A 23,340-nucleotide genomic window follows, 5' to 3' on the forward strand; every position below is an offset into this window, starting at 1 on the left:
CTTCTTGAACTGTACCAGTGTACCAAGTTTGATATCTGTCAAGCAAAGGGTTCTTAAGATATTGATTGGACAGTATCTTCCTATGTACAGTTTGATCTTTGACCATGTGACCTCAAAATCATTAAAGGTCATCAATTTCTAAAGATGTACAAGTGTACCAAGTCTGATGTCTCTCAAACAATGGATTCTCAAGATATTGAGTGGTCAATAGCTTCCTATGTCCAGTTTGACATTTGACCATGTGACCTTAAAATCACTAGGGGTAATCTACATCTTAAGATGTACCAGTGTACTAAATTGTATGTGTCTCAAGCAGAGGATCCTCAAGATAATGAGAAGACAGTCTATTCTTATGTCCAGTTTGACACTTGATCTTTAACCATGCTACATCAAGATCAATACGATCATCTACTCCTTTAAATGCACTAGAGCACCAAGTTTGATGCATAACGGACCGAAATGAAATTCAAACCTGATTTGTATCTTGTTATGGCAATGCAATGTACTAGATATCAAATGTATATCTGTACGAACGGAGAAAAAAGTGCTTAAAACTGATCTGACAGACAGACGGACGGAGTGCAAACCTAAAGTCCCCTTCTATTTTATCGGTAGGGGACTAAACACAACCTCTAAGAGATCGTGTCATAGTACTTTGTAAAGGAGAGGTGACTTTGACTTAAGAATGCTTTAGAAAATATACGTATGACCTTGACGTTTGACCCTAAATTTAAGGTCGAAAGAGTAAGAGCCAGATTTTGGATATCTAAACTGAGTACATGTCATAGTATTAAAGATATTCAAGTCAAAACATAATATTAATTAAAAGGGTCGTTAACTGGAGCTGACAAGAATTCAAAGTTCTATATAAGGTTTAAAAAAAACATCTACTGTATTTGATAAGAGCTCAACCAAAACAATTACAGACATTCAAGGGCAATAACCAGGTTATGGGGTCTTCAGATCCCTTCGATTGATCTCTCACTTATTTTTTTTTCAATGTGAATTCACGAATAAAAGTTTTGTGTCTCTGTATCTTTCGATTCAGTAACTAAGAATAGCAATAACATTTTTTTAAAGCAAATCAAGTGAATGTTTAGCAAAGGTTTGATGTTCCTTGAATTTATAGTTAGAGAAAAGTAATAAAAGCAAGAATCAGAGTCAAAATTCAAGTGTGTAGGCTGATATATGATTACTTCTCAAAAAAAACAATGCATTATGAAATAAAACGTGTTTCGATAAGTCCTAAGGAGTGATAGCATGTTGATGGTAAGAAAAAAATAATAAACAGAACAATATGAATATGACTTTCAACAGAAAAGTGAAAAGCTCTAAATACATGGACCTCGATGTTCATTACAATTGTTCCATTTTCTTGTCATAGTGACTATCCTTCAACTGTTCATTAATGAATCCTTACATGGTAAGGTCAGATAAAACTGATATCCTAGCTTCTTACTTTTGTGGTGCTTTTAACATGTTTAATCAAAGTGGTTTTCTGACACCAAAACTTGAGTCACTATGGCCCTTGTCCAGATCCGTCTTGTTGTTTCCTAGAAGAATAGAGACTAACACTTTACTAAATCAAGATGGACTTGTGACAGGAGGAGTGTTCTTCCACTGTAACACTGAAAGTTGGTTCCATTCTCATGAGCTCTTTTCCATATCATATGGGGAATCAGTTATGGAATGCATCTTCTCCTCATATAGTACTAAAACAGTAAACAAAAAGTAATCCTATGTAACACATGGTATATCAAGACTGAGTAAACACACCGTTACTTTGCTCAATTCTGTCTTCACCTTGCCAGTGGCTGATTTAAACACACACACAAACCCTGAGACCAAAATTAAACAAGAGGCCCATGGGCCATATCGCTCATCTGAGTCACCTCGGCTCATATTTAAAGATTTTTCCTATTCGCATGTAAAACTTTGATCCCTATCGTGGCCCAAACCTACTCCCAGGGGCCATGATTTTTACAAAATTAAATTTGCACTATCTCATGAAGCTTTCATATAAACGTAAACCCTGACCATTGATTTTTAAGATGTTTAATGATTTTCTCTATATATTTGTATGTAAGATTTTGATCCGCTACTACTGCTCAATCTTACCTCCGGGGACCATGATTTTTAGACTCTTGAATCTGCACTATGTTAGAAACCTTTTGTGCAAATGTAAACTTCTTTATCCTAATGGTTCTCAAGGATAAACTTTTAAAAAAAAATTTGAATTTATTATTTATGTAAAACTTTGATCCCGTATTGTGGCCCCATCCTAACCCCAGGGGTCATGAGGTTCACAAACTTGAATCTGCACTATGTCGGGAAGCTTTCTTGTAATTCTCAGCTTTTCAGACCCAGTGGTTCTTGAAAAGAAGATTTTTGAGATTTTCCCGATATATGTGTATGTAACACTTTGACCCCATATAGTCGCCTTATCTTACTTCTTAGGGACATGGTTTTAACAAACTTGAATATGCATTCTGTCAGACAGCTGTCGTTTAAATTTCCACTTTCCTAGCCCAATAATTTGTAAAATTCAATCCCCTAATGTCGGCTCATTTTACCCCGGCGGCTATGATTTTAACAAACTTGAATCTGCACTGAGTCAGGAAGCTTCCATGTAAATTTCAGCTCTTCTAGACCAGTGGTTCTTGAGAAGATTTTTAAATGACCCCACCCTATTTTTGCATTTTTGTGATTATCTCCCCTTTGAAGGGGCCCTTCATTTGACCAAACTTAAAAGCCCTTCACCAAAGGATGAATTTGGCTGAGTTTGGTTACAATTGGTCCAGTGTAAAATGTAAACAAGTTTACAGACGGACAAATAACGGCGATCAGAAAAGCTCACTTGAGCTTTCAGCTCAGGTGAGCTAAAAAAACCCCCAGAAATAGTAGTATAAGGGTTGGCTACATTTAGCTCTAAAACTTCATAGTTATTTCGGATTTCAAACATTTCGGTTGAGCATCATTGAAGAGACATTATTTGTCGAAATGCGCATCTGGTGCATCAAAATTGGTACCGTATCAGTTTTACATTATGACCCCTGGGTCGAGGTCTCTGCTGGTGGACTGTTAGTCCCCGAGGGTCTCTACAGCCCAGTAGCTAAGTACTTCGCTACTAGCTTGAAAATACGGATGTATATTTAATTGCAGTTATAAAATTTAGAAATTCATTTCAAAATTAAGGATTATCTCCCTCATGCATAGCTCTTATCCTTGGACGAATTTGGCTCCACTTTTTTGGCATGCTGTTTTTGGCTACATTTAGCTCTAAAACTTCATAGTTATTTCGGATTTCAAACATTTCAGCTGAGCATCACTGAAGAGACATTTTTGTCGAAAAGCGCATCTGGTGCATCAAAATTGGTACCGTAAAGTTTTACATTTGACATTATATATATATATATATATATATATATATATATATATATATATATATATATCTGCTTTCAGCATTAGGCAGGCGCATCCATAAAATCATACTTAGGCAGACATATATAGTCCATGTTTAAACTTCAATATTTTTCATCATGCATTCGATCATTTTGTTTAGCTATCACCCTATTTGTAATTTTCAAATCAATTAAAGATAATATACCAAGAATGAAAGATATACAATTTATGATGTCTGCCTAAGTTTTCAGATATCCGTAGTAATCCTTAGGCAGACATTATATATAATTTTATACAATTCCATCGTAAGGTAGACAATATATTTTATATGCGCAGTAGGCCTTGGGCAGACATTGTATATTCATATAAATTTATACAATTCCACCAGAAGGTGGACAGTATTTTCCAAATCAGCTGAAGACTTTAGAGAGACGGCATTTAAACTACAATTATGCAAAAACTGCATGCGATTGATTTCCAGCACAGATGAAATACCGGTCAATTTTCCAAACATCTATAACCTTTGTGTGGCTACTGTTTTTTGGGACAACCTATCTTGGAATACGATTTAATTATTCAAGTTTGCTATCACTGAAATTATACCTGACAATGCATATCCATTCAATTTCCACAAAAAGTTGTAGAACATTTGCCTCTGATAAATCTCTTTATCTATTCAACCAGCTTTTCTGCAGCAATTTTGACTAATTTATAATCTTTACAGAGTCCAACAAATTATCCATAGCAATATTAATTAACTTTGATCATGTTATTCGCATTCATTTAAATAACCACCATCTGCACTGTACACGAATACTGTTATACAAAATAATTACTTTCAAAACAGTACATAAAAGACAATTTAAAAGTTAACTTTAACATGAAATTTATTCATTATATAATTGTTACTTTGTAACAAAAACTGGCATGTCATACAAATCATTTTCAAGTATGGTTGCTGGTCAAATATTAATAAAACATACAGGATTTTCATCCATTTCATGAAAAATTACAAAAGACATATCAATCAGAATTTAATGCATTTCATGAAATAAAAGGCCCACAGGCCTTATTGGGTACATGAGAATTAATTAAAAGTATCACTAGTCCCAAGGATTATGAAATCTTGAGAAAAATTCTTGTTCTGCATACCTAAATTAAATCCTAACATACAAAACAGAATAAAACAAGATGTGTTCATAAAACTTAAATGCCCTGAAAGTGTCTATACAGTCCAGATGATTGATTGTGTATTGTTTAACGTCCTTCTCGAGAATATCTCACTAATAAGGAGACGTTTTATATACAACATTAAATAATATGACTACTTTGGACCTGTGTACAGTCAAAACCCTGGGGTTGTGTAAATCACCACTTTGGTATATCCTGTTCTGCTTCTAATAAGCATGCATTTAGTTATTTACCATATCACAATAAAGACAATAGTTGCTACTATAATCTTGGCCTTATCCTGGAAACTAAACCCTTGTCCAGGAAATCATGTATTTTACAATTTTGGTTAAGGACTACCGCATATTAATTTAGTTTCATGTTAATATCAACCTTTAAACAAGAGGCCCATGGGCCACATCGCTCACCTGAGTTATCATATATTTACTCATAGGAAATACGGTTTCCCTTATTGTGGCAAAACCTGACACCCCGGGGGCCATGATTTCAACAAACTTGAATTTGAACTATGTCATAAAGCTTCAAACTTGAATCTGAACTATGTCAGGAAACTTTGATGTAAATTTGAACTCTTCTGGCTCAATGGTTCTTGAGAAGAAGATTTTTCCTATATAAATACATATAAAATGTGGTTTCCCCTAGTGTGGCCCCACCCGACCCCCAGCGGCCATGATATGAACAAATTTGAATCTGCATTATGTCAGGAAGCTTCCATGTAAAGTTGAACTCTTCTGGCTCAATGGTTCTTGAGAAGATTTTAAAAGATTTTTCCTATATAAACACATATAAAATATGGTTTCCCCTATTGTGGCCCCACCCGACCCCTGGGGGCCATGATATGAACAACTTGAATCTGCATTATGTCAGGAAGCTTCCATGTAAATTTGAACTATACTGGCACAGTGGTTCATGAGAAGATTTTTAAATGACCCCACCCTATTTTTACACTTTTGTGATTATCTCCCCCTTGAAGAAAACCTGGCCCTTAATTTGAACAATTTTGAATTCCCTTCAACTAAGGATGATTTGCATTAAGTTTGAATGAAAATGGCTTACTGGTTCTGGAGGAGAAGATTTTTAAAAAATTTCAGTGTGTTTTTACTGATTTGCTATTATCTCCCCTTGGATAAGGGGGTTGGCCCTCATTTGAAAAAATTTGATTCCCCTTCACCCAAGGATGATTTGTGCCAACATTGGTTAAAATTGGCCCAGTGGGTTTGGAGAAGAAGTTGAAAATGTAAATGTTTAACAGACAGACAGACAGACGACGAATAAAAAGCGATCAGAAAAGCTCACTTGATCTTTCAGCTCAAGTGAGCTAAAAAGATATTTTATAATTGTGTAACGTAGTTCCACTCTCCTGTGATGTCATAAGATTTCGCAAAGTCAATGATTTGATAAGATTTATGCATGATGGGAACATAAATTTTGTTGAAGTCTTTTTCAATAGTTATTGTAAAATATCTTGTTAACCATAAGATATTTCAAAAGTCACGTATGAGTTTCGAAATACCGAATCCAAGGGTAATAACTCCTTTTTCATTAAATTATTTATCAATTTTTTATGCATAGATATCTTTTACTTTTCACAAACATATTGTATATTTTTTTTAAGAAACAGTTTCATGAAATTGTTATGAATACCATTATATCGTTTTAACAAGTTTTTGTGATAATGAAATGTATTTAATGACAATTGTAATTTTCTGACATCAATAACAGGTATATGCGTGCTAATTGATAAATCTTTTTATCAATGCTGCAACATATTTATCTTATCATTTTTATTTGTTACTAAAATAATCATTAATCAAATATAAGATTGAACCTATAATTCTACAGGGGTGGAATTACCTTAAAGGCATAGGGTCTAAGATATTGGTGAAATGTTGCATGTTCCAAAAAGGTGGCAAAATTTAAGATCATATTAACTAGAAAATCACACAAAGTTCTTCAGAATGTTTACAAACACATTGGATAACGATAGTAATTACAAAATAATTCCTTGTTCTCATTTGCCTAAATTGGTACCCTGTTGATTTCGCATCTCTTATGTTTGTGTGTAGCCAACAATCAGTGGGGTACCAGTTTAATATATTGTCCTCCTGACAAAAATTTTAAATAGGGCTAAAACGTCAAAATGACTTAAATTTCAAAGCGCTGCAGCTATAGATAACTCATAATTAATACTACAAATTTGTTTTTTGGAGTTCTTCTTGCAAAATATTGTGATGTCATTTTTGAGATAAAAGATAGATCCTATGCCTTTAACACATATGCACTATGTATACCAAGTTTGGTCTTACCCCAGAGTCAGAAACCCTACCCCAAGGATTACGACATCTACATTTTTAGTAAAGGCCTTCCTCCTCTACCTGACTATGCATACGTTTTTCTTACAAAATGTTCAATTGTTACCTGAATTTACTCAGAAGACAGGTCACCAGAGATTACTTATATGACCTAAAATTCTTATCAAAAACCAAAATTGTAACCAAATAAAAACATTCGGGTAAGACATCAATGTACATTTGAATTACTGGTGCATTACTACCCTAACAAGTATAGCATTGCCTCATTATTATCAAAAATTAGATTTCAATACATTTGAAAATGAATACACTATAGGTCCAACAATTATGCCTTAAAGCAGCATCATTAAGTCAAAGAGCACAATATATCATCTCAATAAGACAAAACGCAAGAGAACATTCTGAACTCAGATAATATACATATGAATCAAACTGTAGTGGTCATTTATCAACATATTTTCAAAACAATTATATTTAAAGAGAAAATATCATAGGCAGTAATGCTCACATGAGATAGTCATAAACACTAAACGAAAATTCTATAACAATACACAGTTTAAACAACAGAGCACTTAGTTCTATTGCATGGCATATATTATGAACATGGTAAACCAGGATTTACCTTTTATATGTATACCAAAACCAATGACAGTGTATATTTTGTGATCATTTGAACTACATTTCTCTGAACAAAATTCTAAACAAAACATGTCAACAGAACATACTAGGTTATGAATATTCAAAATGGTAATGGATTCGTTTGTACCTTCCAGTTTCAGACCAATTTTTAAATTTGGTAATTATGAAAGGCTTTAAACAAGAGGCCCAAGGGCCACATCACTCACCTGAGTCACTTTAGCTCATATTTAAAGATTTTCCCTATATATTTGTAAGTAAAACTTTGATCCCCCTTGTGACCCCATCCTACCCTGGGGGCCATGATTTTAACAAACTGAAATCTGAAATATATGTCGGAGAGCTTTCATGTAAATCTCAGCTTTTCTGGCTCAGTGGTTCTCGAGAAGATTTTCCTTATATATTCGTATGTAAAACTTTGATCCCCTAATGTGGCCCCATCATACCCCCAGGGGCCATGATTTGAACAAACTTGAATCTGCATTATGTCAGGAAGCTTTCATGTAAATCTAAGCTTTTCTGGCCCAGTGGTTCTTAAGAAGAACAATTTTAAACATTTTTCCTATATATTTGCATGTAAAACTTTGATCCCCAATTGCGACCCCATCATACCCCAGGAGCCATGATTTGAACAATCTTGAATTTGCATTATGTCAGATAGCTTTCATGTAAATCTCAGCTTTTCTGGCTCAGTAGTTCTTGAGAAGAAGAATTTTAAAGATTTATCCTATATATCAGTATGTAAAACTTTAATCCCCTATTGTGGCCCCATCCAATCCCCGGGGGCCATGATTTGAACAAACTTGAATCTGCACTATATCATGAAACTTTCATGTAAATTTCAGCTTTTCTGGTCCAGTGGTTCTTGACAAGAAGATTTTTAAATGACCCCACCCTATTTTTGCATTTTTGTGATTATCTTCCCTTTGAACGGGACATGGCCCTTAATTTGAACAAACTTGAAAGTCCTTCACCCAAGGATGCTTTGTGACAAATTTGGTTGAAATTGGCCAGCGGTTCTTGAGAAGAAGTCGAAAACGTGAAAAGTTTACGACAACGACAGACAACGGACAAATTTTGATCAGAAAAGCTTAATTGAGCTTTTGGCTCAGGTGAGCTAAAACCTGTGTAAAAAATATCATCTGTTTACAGAAATTCCATGATATAAGCACTACATCTGTTTTTTCTATTCATTGTGTGACCCAACAAAAATGGTTTTATTTACTTCAGATATATATTGCTTTTGAAAAAATATAGGGTCCTTGGGGTAATTTATCAAAAATGTATACATGTGTTGGAGATTTAATTTGCCTGAAAAATCACAAAAGACTAGATTTATCAAGATATTGGACTAAGCAGTCAGCATTTTTAAAGTGTAAAATAACCAACATTTGAATTTCCAATTTTCTATCTTCACAAGAATCGATCCCGAGGCAACCAGAATGGATGGATATCATAGCTCCTGTGTCCAAACACACTGAAGATTGCATAAATTTCCAAAAATGTTCTCCCTCCTTTGTTCTTGTCTTTGCCAGAGGTCTTTCTTCCTGTAATATTATATACATGTACTACATTTATCACACCTAAGTGGCTGTACAATATGCTTAGCACTTTCAAAAAGATGACTTTCCCGAAATCTGAATTGATATAACTACATTACATAATCTATACATGTATGTTATTAAAAGGTAAATATGGGATATCAGAACTAGAAAATTTTGGAACTCTTCAGAAAAAGAAGTTACGAAAATTATACGTCACTTGGGAAACTCTTGTATACAAATTAGTGATGGCTAAAGACAACTCATTTCTGATATAAAAATATATGCCTGGTTTAAAAATTATTTTTCAGAATGTTGCAAGTGAATGTCCTTGTACTAAAACATGAGTTATTGGATTAAATTCTGATGTTTGGTAGCAGAGATAAACACAAAAGAAAAAGTCTATTTCCTACACCGTATGCACTTGTATGGATATTTACTTTATAAGATTTTCTTGAGTTATAACAACCAACCGTTATGAAATGATATAATAAATCACAATAAATTATTTATAAATATATCTCCAGAAATGTACATATACATGCAGCAACATGTAGCCCCCCCCATGCAAAGATCGATTCATTAGCTGGTCACTTGATATAGTAGCGGTGAATAGTACTGGAAATGTAAGGCTAGATTGATTTCAACTCATGAACAGAAGAATACACCCCCCCCCCTCCCTTGAACTGTGATTAAATACATTGGTATCATGTCACAAAGGGTGCAACGATTAACCAAGACACGGTATATCACTGTAATATTATGCAACGGTTCGATTCACGATATTTTATACTATACCGCATTTTGGTATTCTCTATCTGGATTAATTTGAACTGTCCAATTTGGCTTTAAGATTACATGTATGTTGTAACAAGAGTGCCACCAATGGTTCATAATATGCCCGTGAAAAGCTAATATAAGGTGTTTCCTTACATTATGATTTGTAGAACATGGCTTCAAGTAGTATCAACAATCAATGTCAGGGTGTGACATACTTTCTTTCCATCATAAAAACAGATCAATCATGTACTCTCTATGTAATATTTTCATTTGGCATAAGGTGTATGTGTACCAAGTTTGATGGTACCAGCTCCAATGGTTCAGTCTTTATCCTGCTACTACTATCTTGACCTTTGATCTTGAGAAACAATCGACATTATCCACTTGGCAAAAGGTGTATGTGTACCAAGTTTGACAGTCTTAGCCCCAACAGTTCAGTTTGTATACTGCCTACAAGGTTTTCCTACTAAGTGATACTGTGAACTTGACCTTGAAAAACAATAGACATCTTCTTCTCATCATGGTGATCGAATGTACTAAGTTGCAATATCCTGGAGTTTATGGTTTGGTCTGTATCCTGCCCACAAAGTTTTCCTACTTAGTGATACTACGACCTTAACCTTTGATTTCTGACCTTGAAAAATGTTAGGCATCTTCCTCTCATTATGGTAATCAAATGTACCAAGTTGCAAAATCCTAGATGTTACGGTTCAGTATGTATCTTGCCCAAAAGGTCTGGACAGACAAATGGACGATGGTTACCATAATACACCCTGTCCAAATAAAGATGATTTCCGGAAATGGAAAAATGTGGTGCCAGTGAATTATTTCTCACCCTGTGAACCATTAATCCCAAATACAGGAGCATTTTGGACATGCAGTTGTAACAGTAAGGTGCAATTAAATGATACCAAAACCAGTGTCATTGTTCATTAGTTATCATTCATATTGATACACTTGTAGCATGTTAAAAGTATCGTGATACGTATTGTATTGTCAAGTCTGTATCATACAACGTATCGTATCATGAGGCAAGCATATCGTTGCACCCCTACATGTTACCATGTTTAATACCAGTATTGAATATTAGTATAATAGTTTGATCTTTCACAGTTCATACAGTTGTCTCATATAGTATTTTTTTAAGGAATAAAATAATCTTATTCAAAGCTCTATAATTTTCAGACCTCTCTCACCGAGTACAGAAAAATACTTGTGTGATTAACAGATTTCATTCATATTTTTAAGGCTTTCCACCTTTCTGTGGAAAGTCCTATTGTTATTGTTCTGTTTATTATTTTCCTACCGTCAAATTTTTTTTTCGTCTTCAGACTTATCGAAAACTTTAAAGTTCATGATATAGCACTTCTTGAGAAACGAATACATTTCAACCTGCGTCATGGAACTTTGACCCCTTACGGAGTTATCTGACCTTTGGCAGAAATCATTGTTATCGCTACTACTTTTTAACCGTAAATGATAGGAGGATGAAACCTTTAAAGGTCAATTAGTAGAATCGAAGAACTTAAAATGAAAGGATTAGCTGACCGTTAAAAGGAGTTAATGCCCCCTTATGTTTCGCGATTTCTACCTAAAAAATTGACGACTCCTAAAGTATTCGTTGTAGAGAGACGGAACACACTGGAATGGGTTGTGTGACCTTGACCTTGAAAAGTAGGTCATGGGTCAAAGGTCATCCAGAATGGCGAGAAAATGGCACTTTTTATACTCTCTTTCCCTCTTCAGATAGCATCGAAATATCACATGGGTCAGCAAGGAATTCTCGATTGGTCTCGATATCATGAATTACAACTCTAAAACTTTGACCACACTGCGAATGTCGGCGACTCGCATCGAAAACCCTGTTATCGCTACTCCTACTAGACCGAAAGTCGTGGAGACGCGAGACCTTCACCGACGAATTCACAATAAAACACTCCCCCACAGAGAAGTTGACACAGGGAAACCGAGAACCCTGAAGCACAGTTCTCGCCCCAAAAGTCTCTGACATTGTCATTCGAGCCCACAACTTTTTCACGGATCTAGATAGAGACGCTGGACCACTTGTGCGAAGCCCCGTGACCTATCTGACCTTCAAAATGAGGTCAAGGTCAATCTTTCCCTCTCATGGAGTTTTCGAGGTTTGACCTTGAAAGTGGGTCAAGGTCAAAGCCACACATCAAGGGGCCAGTCTCCACGAGCAAGGCAAACCCACACATCACGCCTATCGTCCCAAAGGAAGAAATCCCCAACCCTTCAAGTGATCATTATGTTAGATCAGCTGTTTACACCATTTTGACCGGTCACATGCCCAACAACAGGATTCTAGCTAATCTGACCTACACATACACATCTGACCTACACCCATTTTCTCCATTTCTTGACTGTCTTGTAAATCAAATATTTCCATTTGCATTCATGAAAAAACATGTGCCAGATTCCATTAATGTCTGCCTGCATCAACATAAAGACTAAGTTAAGTTTTTTTTTTTTTATGATGATGATGCAACTTTACTCGACAATTGAACTCCTTGACATTCCATCCTGACTGTCATTGTAAACAAATAAACACTTACCTGCAGGGTCAGATGGGATGCAGTATTCCTATTCTCCGTTCAGATCCTACACTCAGAAACTTTATCTAATTCACAAGCCGCCATTTTGTTTGGGGTTCTTTTTCACAGCCTAAATCCATATGCATGCCTCCTTGGGTGAAATGACTGAAAGACATTGTCTCCGTGAATTAGAACACATAGGATGAGCAATTACAAACTGTATATCAAATTCCACAATCCATAACACACATGGTAAAATCCAGTGCACAGACTCCTACCATCTTCTCAACATGAGGCTCATAGTCCCAGCATGCATGAGCAGAGTGTCAGCACTACATGTGTAATCTCTGAAAATGTCACTTCCGGTTTCTTTACACCTCCAAATATCATATCTAACAGGTCTAAAGTCACCCCCAAACACCTGCACAAGTCCTATTACACTTTTACCCGATATGTGCCGGCTATCCAACACCCACACCCCTTTTTTTCAAATATTTGACCGGTACTATCGTGCGAAACCAAGGCCTCAATCTCCAACACTCAAGGCGGCAAATTTGAATTTCTTTTCTATCCAAATCAAATTGTTTAGCATTTGAACACTACTGAAAAACCGGTAGAAGGTGGGAAGCCCTCTAATTGTTCGTGAACAATTAGGATCACTAGTTATTGATATTTTCCTTTTGCGATTAATGAATTTGAAATGTGGAATTAAAAGATTATTTACGCAACCCCAGCCTCGATCTATTCAGATGTCCTAGTTTTACAGCCTTTCTATTGGAACACATCCCAATCTTGATCAATACAAAGACATAACAATATAAAAATTAATTTCTTTCACACTTATGCATCAAACGATATGAAACTTGAACTCAATCTGTAGTTACTGTACTACAAGTTTCAATGAATTCTCGCAAGCATTATGCAAAAATATCTGGAAAACCAATGGGACAGACTGATTGACAGAGAGACGGAGAGAGAGGAAACCTAAAATCCACTTGACTTTCGTTTTATAAACCGGTAGGGGACTAATAACTGGAATTAGTCTTTGAACTTTATGTGGTTATTTTCCTTGATTTTTTTAATTTTTAAAATATTTCATTTCAAGCAGTCTGTTGTGATGTAATGGTGATATGTGATATATAACCTTTTAGATGTAAATTATGTTCCCTACCTGTTCTGCCTCTAACTCTTCCATTTCAACTAATGATGTTCATGATTGTTCCTCCTAGAAACAAAATTTTACACATCAAACACATACATGTACATAATGCATTATACAGGTTTTAACACAGTAATGTTACAATGATAAGCAAGAGCCTTGGCTACAATCTCCTAAAACATACAAGATTTAATCAAAAGTTATTTTAGTTTTTGTCTCTGTGTCATATTCTCCACTTTATCTTATATGTTACCCCTCTTAGGAGGACCTCATTTTATTTTGTATGTATATATGTTACCCCACTTAGGAGGACAATATACACTTGCACACATACAATTACAGACCACTTTCTTAATATCATCAACCTATTTTTTCAATGCCATATTTTTCATCTTCCAAAACATACATGCTTATAATATATATGCATATATACATGTATATACATTTTCTACTTTAGGTAGACTTGTCATTGATCCCCAATTGTCACTTCTGATTGATTTCAAAGAGACTGTTGCAATGTGATGGTGAGGTATAATCTTAGATAAAAATTATGTTCCCTACCTGTTCTGCCTCTAACTCTTCCATTTCCACAAATAATGTGCAGGATTGTTCCTCCTAGAGACAAAATTTTACAAATCAAACATACTTGTACATAATGCATACTACAGGTTTTAACACAGTAATGTTGCAATGATATCAATCTGATTGAAACCAGATCCTGAGATCCGCTCACTTAGATCGCTACACTAGGATCTGACGTAACCCCATAGGGGGTCATGTCCGCATGACCTTTCGCTTGGAATATTCATGAGAACTATCAGCCAGTCAGATTGCGCCATACAGACAATGATGGCAATTTAGGCGGTTCCTGGCAATTCGTAAACAAATTCCTGTAATCTCTCTCCCACGAAATTTATTTCACACTGTAAATTTGTATATTCTCGCATAACGAATTTTAAACTTTCGCAATAATGCCTAATTTATTCCGTTCTTTCAAACAACAAAACGTACAATATGAAATATACCCAAATTAAATTAATTGTGAATTCAGATTTATGTATGAATAGGGACGGGTACGAATTGAATAGTTTTCAAGATGGTTTACTTAAATAACGCGAGGAATATAACGCCAATCGACGTAAACGGTGCATTGTGACGTCGAATCTAGCTGCGATATGTTTTCTGTCAAATCAAACAATCGCAGCCATTTTCCTTGAATTGTGAACTCCATCGGGATTTTTGAGCGTTTGAATGAAAGAAAACCCGCAGAGAAAACAGACGTTCTTTAAATCGCATGTTTTGAAAGGTGTGCAGTCGTCTGTCAAACGCGCAGCCATCTTGTTTTTGTTTTTTGTTTTGCATCTCTAACGTAAATAATGACACAAAGGTTCATGGGAGAAAAATTATCGTTGGTATAAATCGATAGGGTCAATTTGATTGGCTTAACGAAAGGTCATGCGGACGTGACCCTATATGGGGTTACGTCAGATCCTAGTGTAGCGATCTAAGTGAGCGGATCTCAGGATCTGGTTTTAATCAGATTGCAATGATATGCAAGAGTTTTGGCTACAATCCCCAAAAACACACAAGATTTAAAGTCCTTTTTGTCTTTGTCTCCATGTCATATTCTCCATTTTATTTTACATGTATATATGTTACCCCTCTTAGGAGGACAATATACATTTGTACACACACATGTACACAGATGCTGTTTGTGCCCTTAGTACTTTCAACATTGTCACTTTTTCTTAGCCAATAATTTTTTTTTAATTTATCAACATTTTATTTGTGAATTCCATTTCAATCATCTACCAAAACATATCCAAGCATCTGCATTTTCCATTTTTGGAGGCCCGGCTATGTACATGTGTGTGTTTGTTAACTATTATAAAACGGGGTTTTTTTAAAATTAATTTTTCTGCAAGTACATGCATACTTTAGACAAGATTTTATGTAAAACACACACTAGGAAAATATAAAGACAGCATGCAATCACAACCTGAACACGAAACAAGAAATCAGTGGAATGTATACCTGCATACTGCATGTTTAATACCATTTATGCAGATTCAAGGTAGCTCTACCCTTATGCGACTTATCAATATTAATGGTTGAAAGTGGAAACACTGTATTAATTTCCACTCGGTATAGTTTGATTTTATTAATAACCAAAGCAAATGTATGTGTTGCCACCTTTTTTAAGATGTCAAACATATAAGAACAGAAGTATAGGTCAACATAAAAAAACCACACATTTTCGTAAAGCAGAGTAATAAAACATGAGAAAAATGTGTTAAAATGACAAATTTTTAATGTCAACAGTATAGAAAAAGTTTATTTATAAATATTTGACCTATTGAGTGCCCCTACCACCCCTAAAACCCCCCCAGGGCCTTTTTTCAACTCTCAAAAATTAAGCCCCCCCCCCCCTTTGAAATACAGTACTACTCACCTTTCTGATAACAGAGTTTTTGTTTTTAATCTTTCTAGCAATCTCTTGGTTCCGCACTGAATTTCATAATACATGGTATCTCTAGTTCACCAATACCGGTATCTTAGGAGTAGTGATAGTCTCCATTTACAATGCATTTCAAAGCCCCCCCCCCCCCCCCCCCCCCCCCCCCCCCCCCCCCCCCCCTCCAATGTTGTTAAAAAGAATGCTACAACTTTACTTATTTTTCGAGGCACGTGTCCAACTACTGCACCGTCCTTTACAACAGCAATCACATATTTATGCATAGGATTGTTGATTTCTATTTTTTAAGAGTTTTTCTCCCTGGAATGGATCCCAGATTATAGATATCTCTGTAAACATGAAATCTCCTAAACTATATTCATACTCGGCCATAGTTGTGCTGCGAAAGTGAAACCGAAAGTTTAGTAAATCGTACGTGGTATTAGTCTATGACACAAACGGTTTCAGGTGAAATTGAAAATAATAGCTACTACTGTATATTTTAATGTAGACAAGAATGGATTAATTATTAGTGTTAGAAGAAATGAAATAAAATTTATGTGTATATCTAATGGGAATATTTCAGCATAGAGTACTAAATAACCACCACCACCACCCCCCACCCCCTCCAATTTTCTAAGCACCCGGGTTGCTCAATAGGACGAATATGGTATGTATAAACTGTTAGTTGATATTAGGGGAATCTTTGTATAATAGACACACAGTAGAGGAATTCCAGCATAGGAGTTATCGCCCTTTACCAACTGGGCTATCAGGCCATCGGTGAGCAGCCCGATTGACTGCTGCTGGATATTGTACATGTGTTTTCTATCCTGAAGCTTTCACAAGGACAAAAAATAAAAACAAACAACTTGTTGGATAAAAACCAATCACAAATTATGGAAGATCTTTTTTAAACATTTTTATCTACTCCTACAGTTTTTATTCAAATGTTGCTGAAATCTTTCTACTTTCCTTTACTATGTTTATCCAACATAATATGTAAACAATAATAAGCTTCAAGAAATAGTATAGCAAATAAGAAATGAAATGTGCCTTCTTTTTTTTTAAATGAATCCATTTAATTCATGAAAAGAAAATCTTTAAAAACAGATAAAATTTCTTTGAATTTTAATTATAACAAGAAAAAATTAAAACAGTTCATCATTTCATATGATAGTGATAGCATCAGTTATCTGATCCAATATTTCAAAGATTGCACATGGAATTTTTTAAAGGAAGATTTTGAACAGTCATGGACACAATGATTTTGGGATGGTTACATGCACATATCTATACCTCAGGATGTTCCTAATGTAATTTGAGATGCTAATTCATATTTCTTCTGCAATTTGTTTCAAATCGACAGTATATGATTAATCAAAATGTAAATGATCACAGGTCGACCCTTACAGTATATGACAAGTCATTTTACCATGTTTACAAGGAAGTTAAAAGGCACACAAAAAAACCCATCGTGACATCGTTTCAAATATATGAAAACCTTTCTAGCTCAACAGGGATTTAAAGTAGATAAAATAAACAAATCAGTGGACCATTAAACCCTTAGAACTCTAGTCTAATTCACCCTACATCTCCATTGGATTTAGAGTGCATTTTAATGCAACCCATATTTCTACACTTCTTTCTAAATCTAGGTAATTTATTATTTAACAATACTAAATAGTTCATGATATCCATAATATAATCAATAGATAGATTATTATAGGTCATGTTTTGATTGCATTTTGTATCACTCTAGAATAAATATATAATTTATTATATCATTCACTAAAAACCCATGCATGTACCCAGTGTTAAAATAAATCAGAATGGTATATTTTTATCATTTACTATCTATTATCAATTATAGGAACTCAATATGCTTACCATTGTATTTTGAAATGTGTCCAACAGAAAAGCCACTTTTGTACAGATCAGTCTTAACCCAATCGACACTTTCCTCCTCTAAAACAATAAAAAATGTGTACATGCATTCATTTTGGATGCAGAAAAAAAAAATGTCATAAATTCTTATTACACGATTTGTTTTATTTCATAAATCTCTAAGAGCAATAATTACTCCTACTCCTTGAAGATTAATTGTATATTGTTTAATGCCCCTCTCAATAATTTTTCACTCATATGGAGACATGCATCACCATTGCCGGTAAAGGGCTGCAGAATTTAAAGGCCTATGCTTGGTGCTTACGGCCTTTGAGCTTTAACGTGCCACACCTGCTGCGACACCTCTGTTTTTGCGGACTTGTCTGAAGGACCCATTTAGCCAACTCTTACGACAAGCAAGGGGTACTGAGGACCTATTCTAACCCGGTTTTCCACAGGAGTTATGAAAAAGATGACAGATGTCATGTAATTGGCACGTTTGGCAGGAGATACATCAATTTTTATGTCCCAGAATTAAACAATTTTTCCACAGCTATATCACAGAAGAAATTATCAAGAACTAACAGGGCCGTAAATTAACCTTCAATTTGGAGGAGGCAGGGAATTAGGCGGGGGTCTGGGGGCCGCCTAGACGCTGAGCACATTTTGTGCACACTGAACACGTTTCGTGCAAAATCCTTGATTCTAGGGCCTTCTAAGATGTTACTTGACTAACTCATTCTAAAAGAAAGATTTGGAATGCTTTTTAAGGGAGGTATCATGTTCTTAGTTATTGGAAACAACATAAATTCTAATGAACTTTAAATTTTAATTTTTTTTGGCTCAAAAGTTGGAGGAGGCAGCTGCCTCCTCCGCCTCCATGTAATTTACGGCCCTGACTAAATATTTCAGTAGAAAGTCATAGAAAAGCATATGCAGTCACAGGAACCATATAGGCGATTCAATATTGAATCAGTGGGACAAGATATTTTTAAAACGTGGATAAATTAGTATTATGTGGTAATGACACATTTAGCTAAGATTCCTAAAACATGAAAATGAAAAACGTAAAAAGGGACAAAATAAATTGGTGAGAAATACATGTAGTTATATCTTTCGAATTCCCTCCATTGTTTACAATAGTGCAATATCTTTGAAAGAGGCGCCTATGACAGGAACCAGTCATTTTGTCTGTAGTAATAATAGTAGGGAACATAATGGGGTGTTATACTATAGACCCTACTATTATTATTGCAGACAAAACTACCGGTTCCTGAGGTGCATTTACGTACACAATCAAAATAAGGACAATGCACATTGCATTGAAAACTGCACGGCGTCTCCTGCATTGTGTCGCTAAGTGTAGGGCATAATGACGACACATTTTCGGGATTCTCTATATCCTAGAAAATCTTTATATCAATGCTAAAACATAGTAAACGACAAATATTGTCCTAGTCGTGTGTCATGGCGTGACGAGACTCGTAGACGGTAGACCCCTCTTTCGCTGCCCACTGAAGAAAACAAACGCGGCCCGGTTACTCGTACTCGTGGGGGAAATTGTAATAGCCTAAAACCTAACAATATATAATTTGCGAGAAATGTGCCTTGAAATCATTTTTGAAACCAAAATAAGAAAATTTTACTTACACGTGACAACATCTTCGCAGACGCTGGATCCTTTCCGGGTGTCTCCGAAGGTTCCCGAAGTTCATTTCCGTAACATAACAGCAAAACAGAACGCAACAAAAAAATCACGGTGTTGGAAAATTCAAAATTTTTAAATACCATCTTTAAAAATATTAATCTAAATAATCTGACACCTAGTGGTTCAGAATAAGGAAAAAATCAAACGAAATTTAAATATATTTCCGCTTTCGTTTGTGATGCCCATTTGAAAAATGTCTACACAAGTCGTGAAACGTATATTGCCAAAATAATACACGCTAGTTTTTAACAACTCTAGAATTTACACTTTTATGAATAAAATGAAATCTTTTTGCCCGAAATGTAAAGTTTAGATTCTAAATTTAAGGAAAGAAAACACATTTTACTCAAAAGTTAAGTACATAATTTCATTTTACAAGTAGAAAATTGGGCAGACTTAAAAACGTCAGCCTAATTTTTACGTCTGCCTAACGGTGGTCTATAAATATTTTACGTCCGCTGAAGTCTTATAATAGGTATGTATATATATATATATATATATATATATATATATATATATATATACAAGCACATGAAGATATGCAAATTTATTACTTATAATTACATAATAATTATATTATGTATGGTGTACATGTATACCTAGAATAGCCTCAAAATCCTGGCGCCCTATACCCCCTTTAACAAATCCTGGATCCACCACTGCATGTATTAACATGTACAAAATCATTTTGTGAAACTTGCGGAAACTATATAATCGTTTACGCACTGCAGAAATCATATCGGGAAACCTCAACGTCAGGTTTCCGCAAGGTTTCTATATGGTTTCAGTTTTGCGGAAACTAGCGTTTTCATCCAGTGAAAGTCCTCACCTGTCATATTTCAATTGGCGGTCCCGCCAATTTTTACACCTTCTGTATTCTGAATATTACTTTCAAAGATCCAAATTAGCTGATATATATTGTGGTAAAAACATCTTGGAATTCGCGTAGAATATAGACGTTATATATAGGTCGGCTTTGCATATTCTGACAGTTTCGATAAACAATTTTCCTAAAATATTGTTACTTAAACAGAGAAACTTGATCATACAAAAGTAACAAGACAAATAAATTATTCCTACCCCCTCCCCCAAACAAAACCTACCAATTAATCATATCGCTGCACTTGTTGGAAGCTATAAAGAGTATTAAAATGATGGTTTTATGATCACTGTCTTTCGAATATTTGGACATTCTCAGTGTTGACAGTTCGTGTCTTAGAGATATTTTAGAATTGCTGCTCGAATTCCAAACAGTGTTCACCTGTCCTACATCGCATATCGAAATGATTTGCACCTTTTGTACGTTCTGTACGTTTTCGAGGGCGTGATTTGAAGATTTTCACATTTCTATGGCGTGGCTTGGTAAAATCTGGAGCGATTATTGCAAAAATCGGCTTGCAAGGAATGCTAAATGCTCTGCACGAAACACTGAACGGAACGCTGAACGGTTTGCACAGAACGAAACGCTTTGGTTAAGTCTTGTTTAACACACATGTATGCATGTATCTTAGATGTAAAGGAGGCATGCATTGTTTCTTTTCAGTTTCCATTGAAATACATTGTACATGTAGGTAATGAAAATAAATTCTACATATAAGTTTGTATGTGTTACCAATGCTTACAATAATTCTTATAGGTGCAATTAAAAAAACCTTCACATCTCCTGAGAAGGAATCTAAACACTCAAAAAGTATTCACTTTCCAGGTATGATATTTATGATACAAAAGTAATGGTTTCATATATTAAAATCCGTTGATGATTGAATTCACTGTATGCTTTAGAATTAAATACTGGTTTGTTATGTTTCAAAATAAGATGTATGTTAGAAATATATTTGAAACGAATCGCCATTTTCTGCAAAACTACATTGAGGGATTAAGGAAGTACCTGTCATATGTTGAAAATAATATTTTATGCGTAATTTTATAGGGTACTTACTCTGATTCTCAAAACAGTGCTTCTAATTAGTGTAAAAAAAGATCCACAATGAAGGAAATTCTGGGCACAACCTTTATGCAACAAACTGAATAGTAATGTTTAAAAATACGTTTTGATAGCAATTCAAACTCATTTACAAGTACAATAATTCCAATCTCCTCTGATGTCATCAGATTTTGCAAAATCAATGATTTATTTAGATTTATACATGATAGGAACATCAATTTTATTGTGCTCTTTTCCGATAGTTATTGTGAAAAATCTTGTTAAAAATGAACTACTTGAAAAGTCTAAGTTATATATGAATAATCAATTATATCTTTCAAAATATTGAATTCAAAAGCAATAACTCTGTTTTTATTGATTTCGTTATCAAGTCTATTACGCGATATATTTTATTTATTGTTACAGAAATTTTGTATATTTTTGTGAAGAAACAGTTTCATAAAATTGTTATGAATGCTATCATGAAAGGTGAAAAAAACGAACAGTGACTATCGTATCGTCATAACTCCTACAAGCAATACAAAATAGATAGTTGGGCAAACATGGACCCCTAGACACACCAGAATTGGGATCGGATGCCTAGGAGGAGTACGCATCCCATGTCGATCGGTCACACCCGCCGTGAGCCCTATATCTTGTTCAGGTAAACGGAGTTATCCGTAGTCAAAATCAGTGTACCAACAACGGCTTAAGAATCGGTATGAAACATGTCAGACAGCATTTGACCCAATGATAGGTTGTATTGACGAACTAGATCGTTATAACGACCATAGCATTTGCAAAATGCTGACTTCAATCGAAACTGTTGAAACCCCTGCACCATCAACTTGTTTGTCAGTAGATTACCTCGATTCAAAAACTGACCATACGCAGAACAAGCTCTTGCATATCGAATCAGTTGGGATATGTAAACACCATATGCAGGTGATAATGTAATACTATCGTATCGTCATAACCAGTTTGTTTTGTTTTGGGGGGTTTTGTTGTTGAAATTTGGCTAGCACTATTTAAGGAAAATTGCAATGTTCTGATGTTGATATATGATTCTGTGTGTGCATGTCTCACATCTTAAAAAGTGTTATGACTTGTATATTTATTTAATAATTTGCTGGTTTTAACTCTAATGAATGAAAATACACTTTTTAAACTTGTATCAGAAAAAATGTGAGTATGGAGTTACCTTAATATCACATAATAATAACGTGAGAATATCAATCGAGCCTTTACCTTTGAAGTTATTTTCATCGCTATAACTTTAAATCTGTTACACTCATAGATTATGTAGAAAATATGGGATATTTCATCTTCGATATTTCTTGATGAAAATTTCTTTTTTAATTACGCAGATAATTCTACTTCATTTGGTACAATGCTTATAAAATACATCTGATATATAGAAGAACACTTGTGTTACATATCTAAGAAGTAATATACTTCAGGCTCTTTATTCACAATATAACTGGTCTTTTATATTTTCAGTTGAGGAATCTGAAGAGTCACTGAAAACTCCTCAGATTGAAACACAACCTCCAAGAACCGTCGGAAATCTGGGTATATTATTTTTTAAATCAAAAGTAATGAGCATATGCATCTTTTAAGAAACAAGAAACACATATACAATGTAGTTCTCTCTATATCCCTAAATAGGTTTAAAAGACGTAAGTACTGCCTGAAATTGTGTCTTCAAACATCTAAATGAATTTCCGCAAGTTTCGTGAAAAGACGTCATGTTCAATGAAGTACAAATAATGGTGATTACAAAATGAAAA

The 23,340-nt window shown here is 34.8% G+C and overlaps 1 protein-coding gene across 7 annotated transcripts in view; it reads left to right on the forward strand.

Annotated features, from left to right (window-relative positions):
• LOC125673288 (uncharacterized) overlaps positions 1-23,340 on the forward strand; it is a 57,562-nt gene that overhangs the window by 27,516 nt on the left and 6,706 nt on the right. For all 7 annotated transcript variants that reach the window (XM_048909814.2, XM_048909817.2, XM_048909818.2 and 4 more), the window contains one exon: positions 23,051-23,122. In XM_048909814.2, coding sequence (XP_048765771.2) covers positions 23,051-23,122 — 72 coding nt within the window. The remainder of the gene's footprint in view (positions 1-23,050; positions 23,123-23,340) is intronic.

This window comes from Ostrea edulis, chromosome 3 (genome assembly GCF_947568905.1).
Source record: "Ostrea edulis chromosome 3, xbOstEdul1.1, whole genome shotgun sequence".
Classification (NCBI taxonomy): Eukaryota; Metazoa; Mollusca; class Bivalvia; order Ostreida; family Ostreidae; genus Ostrea; species Ostrea edulis.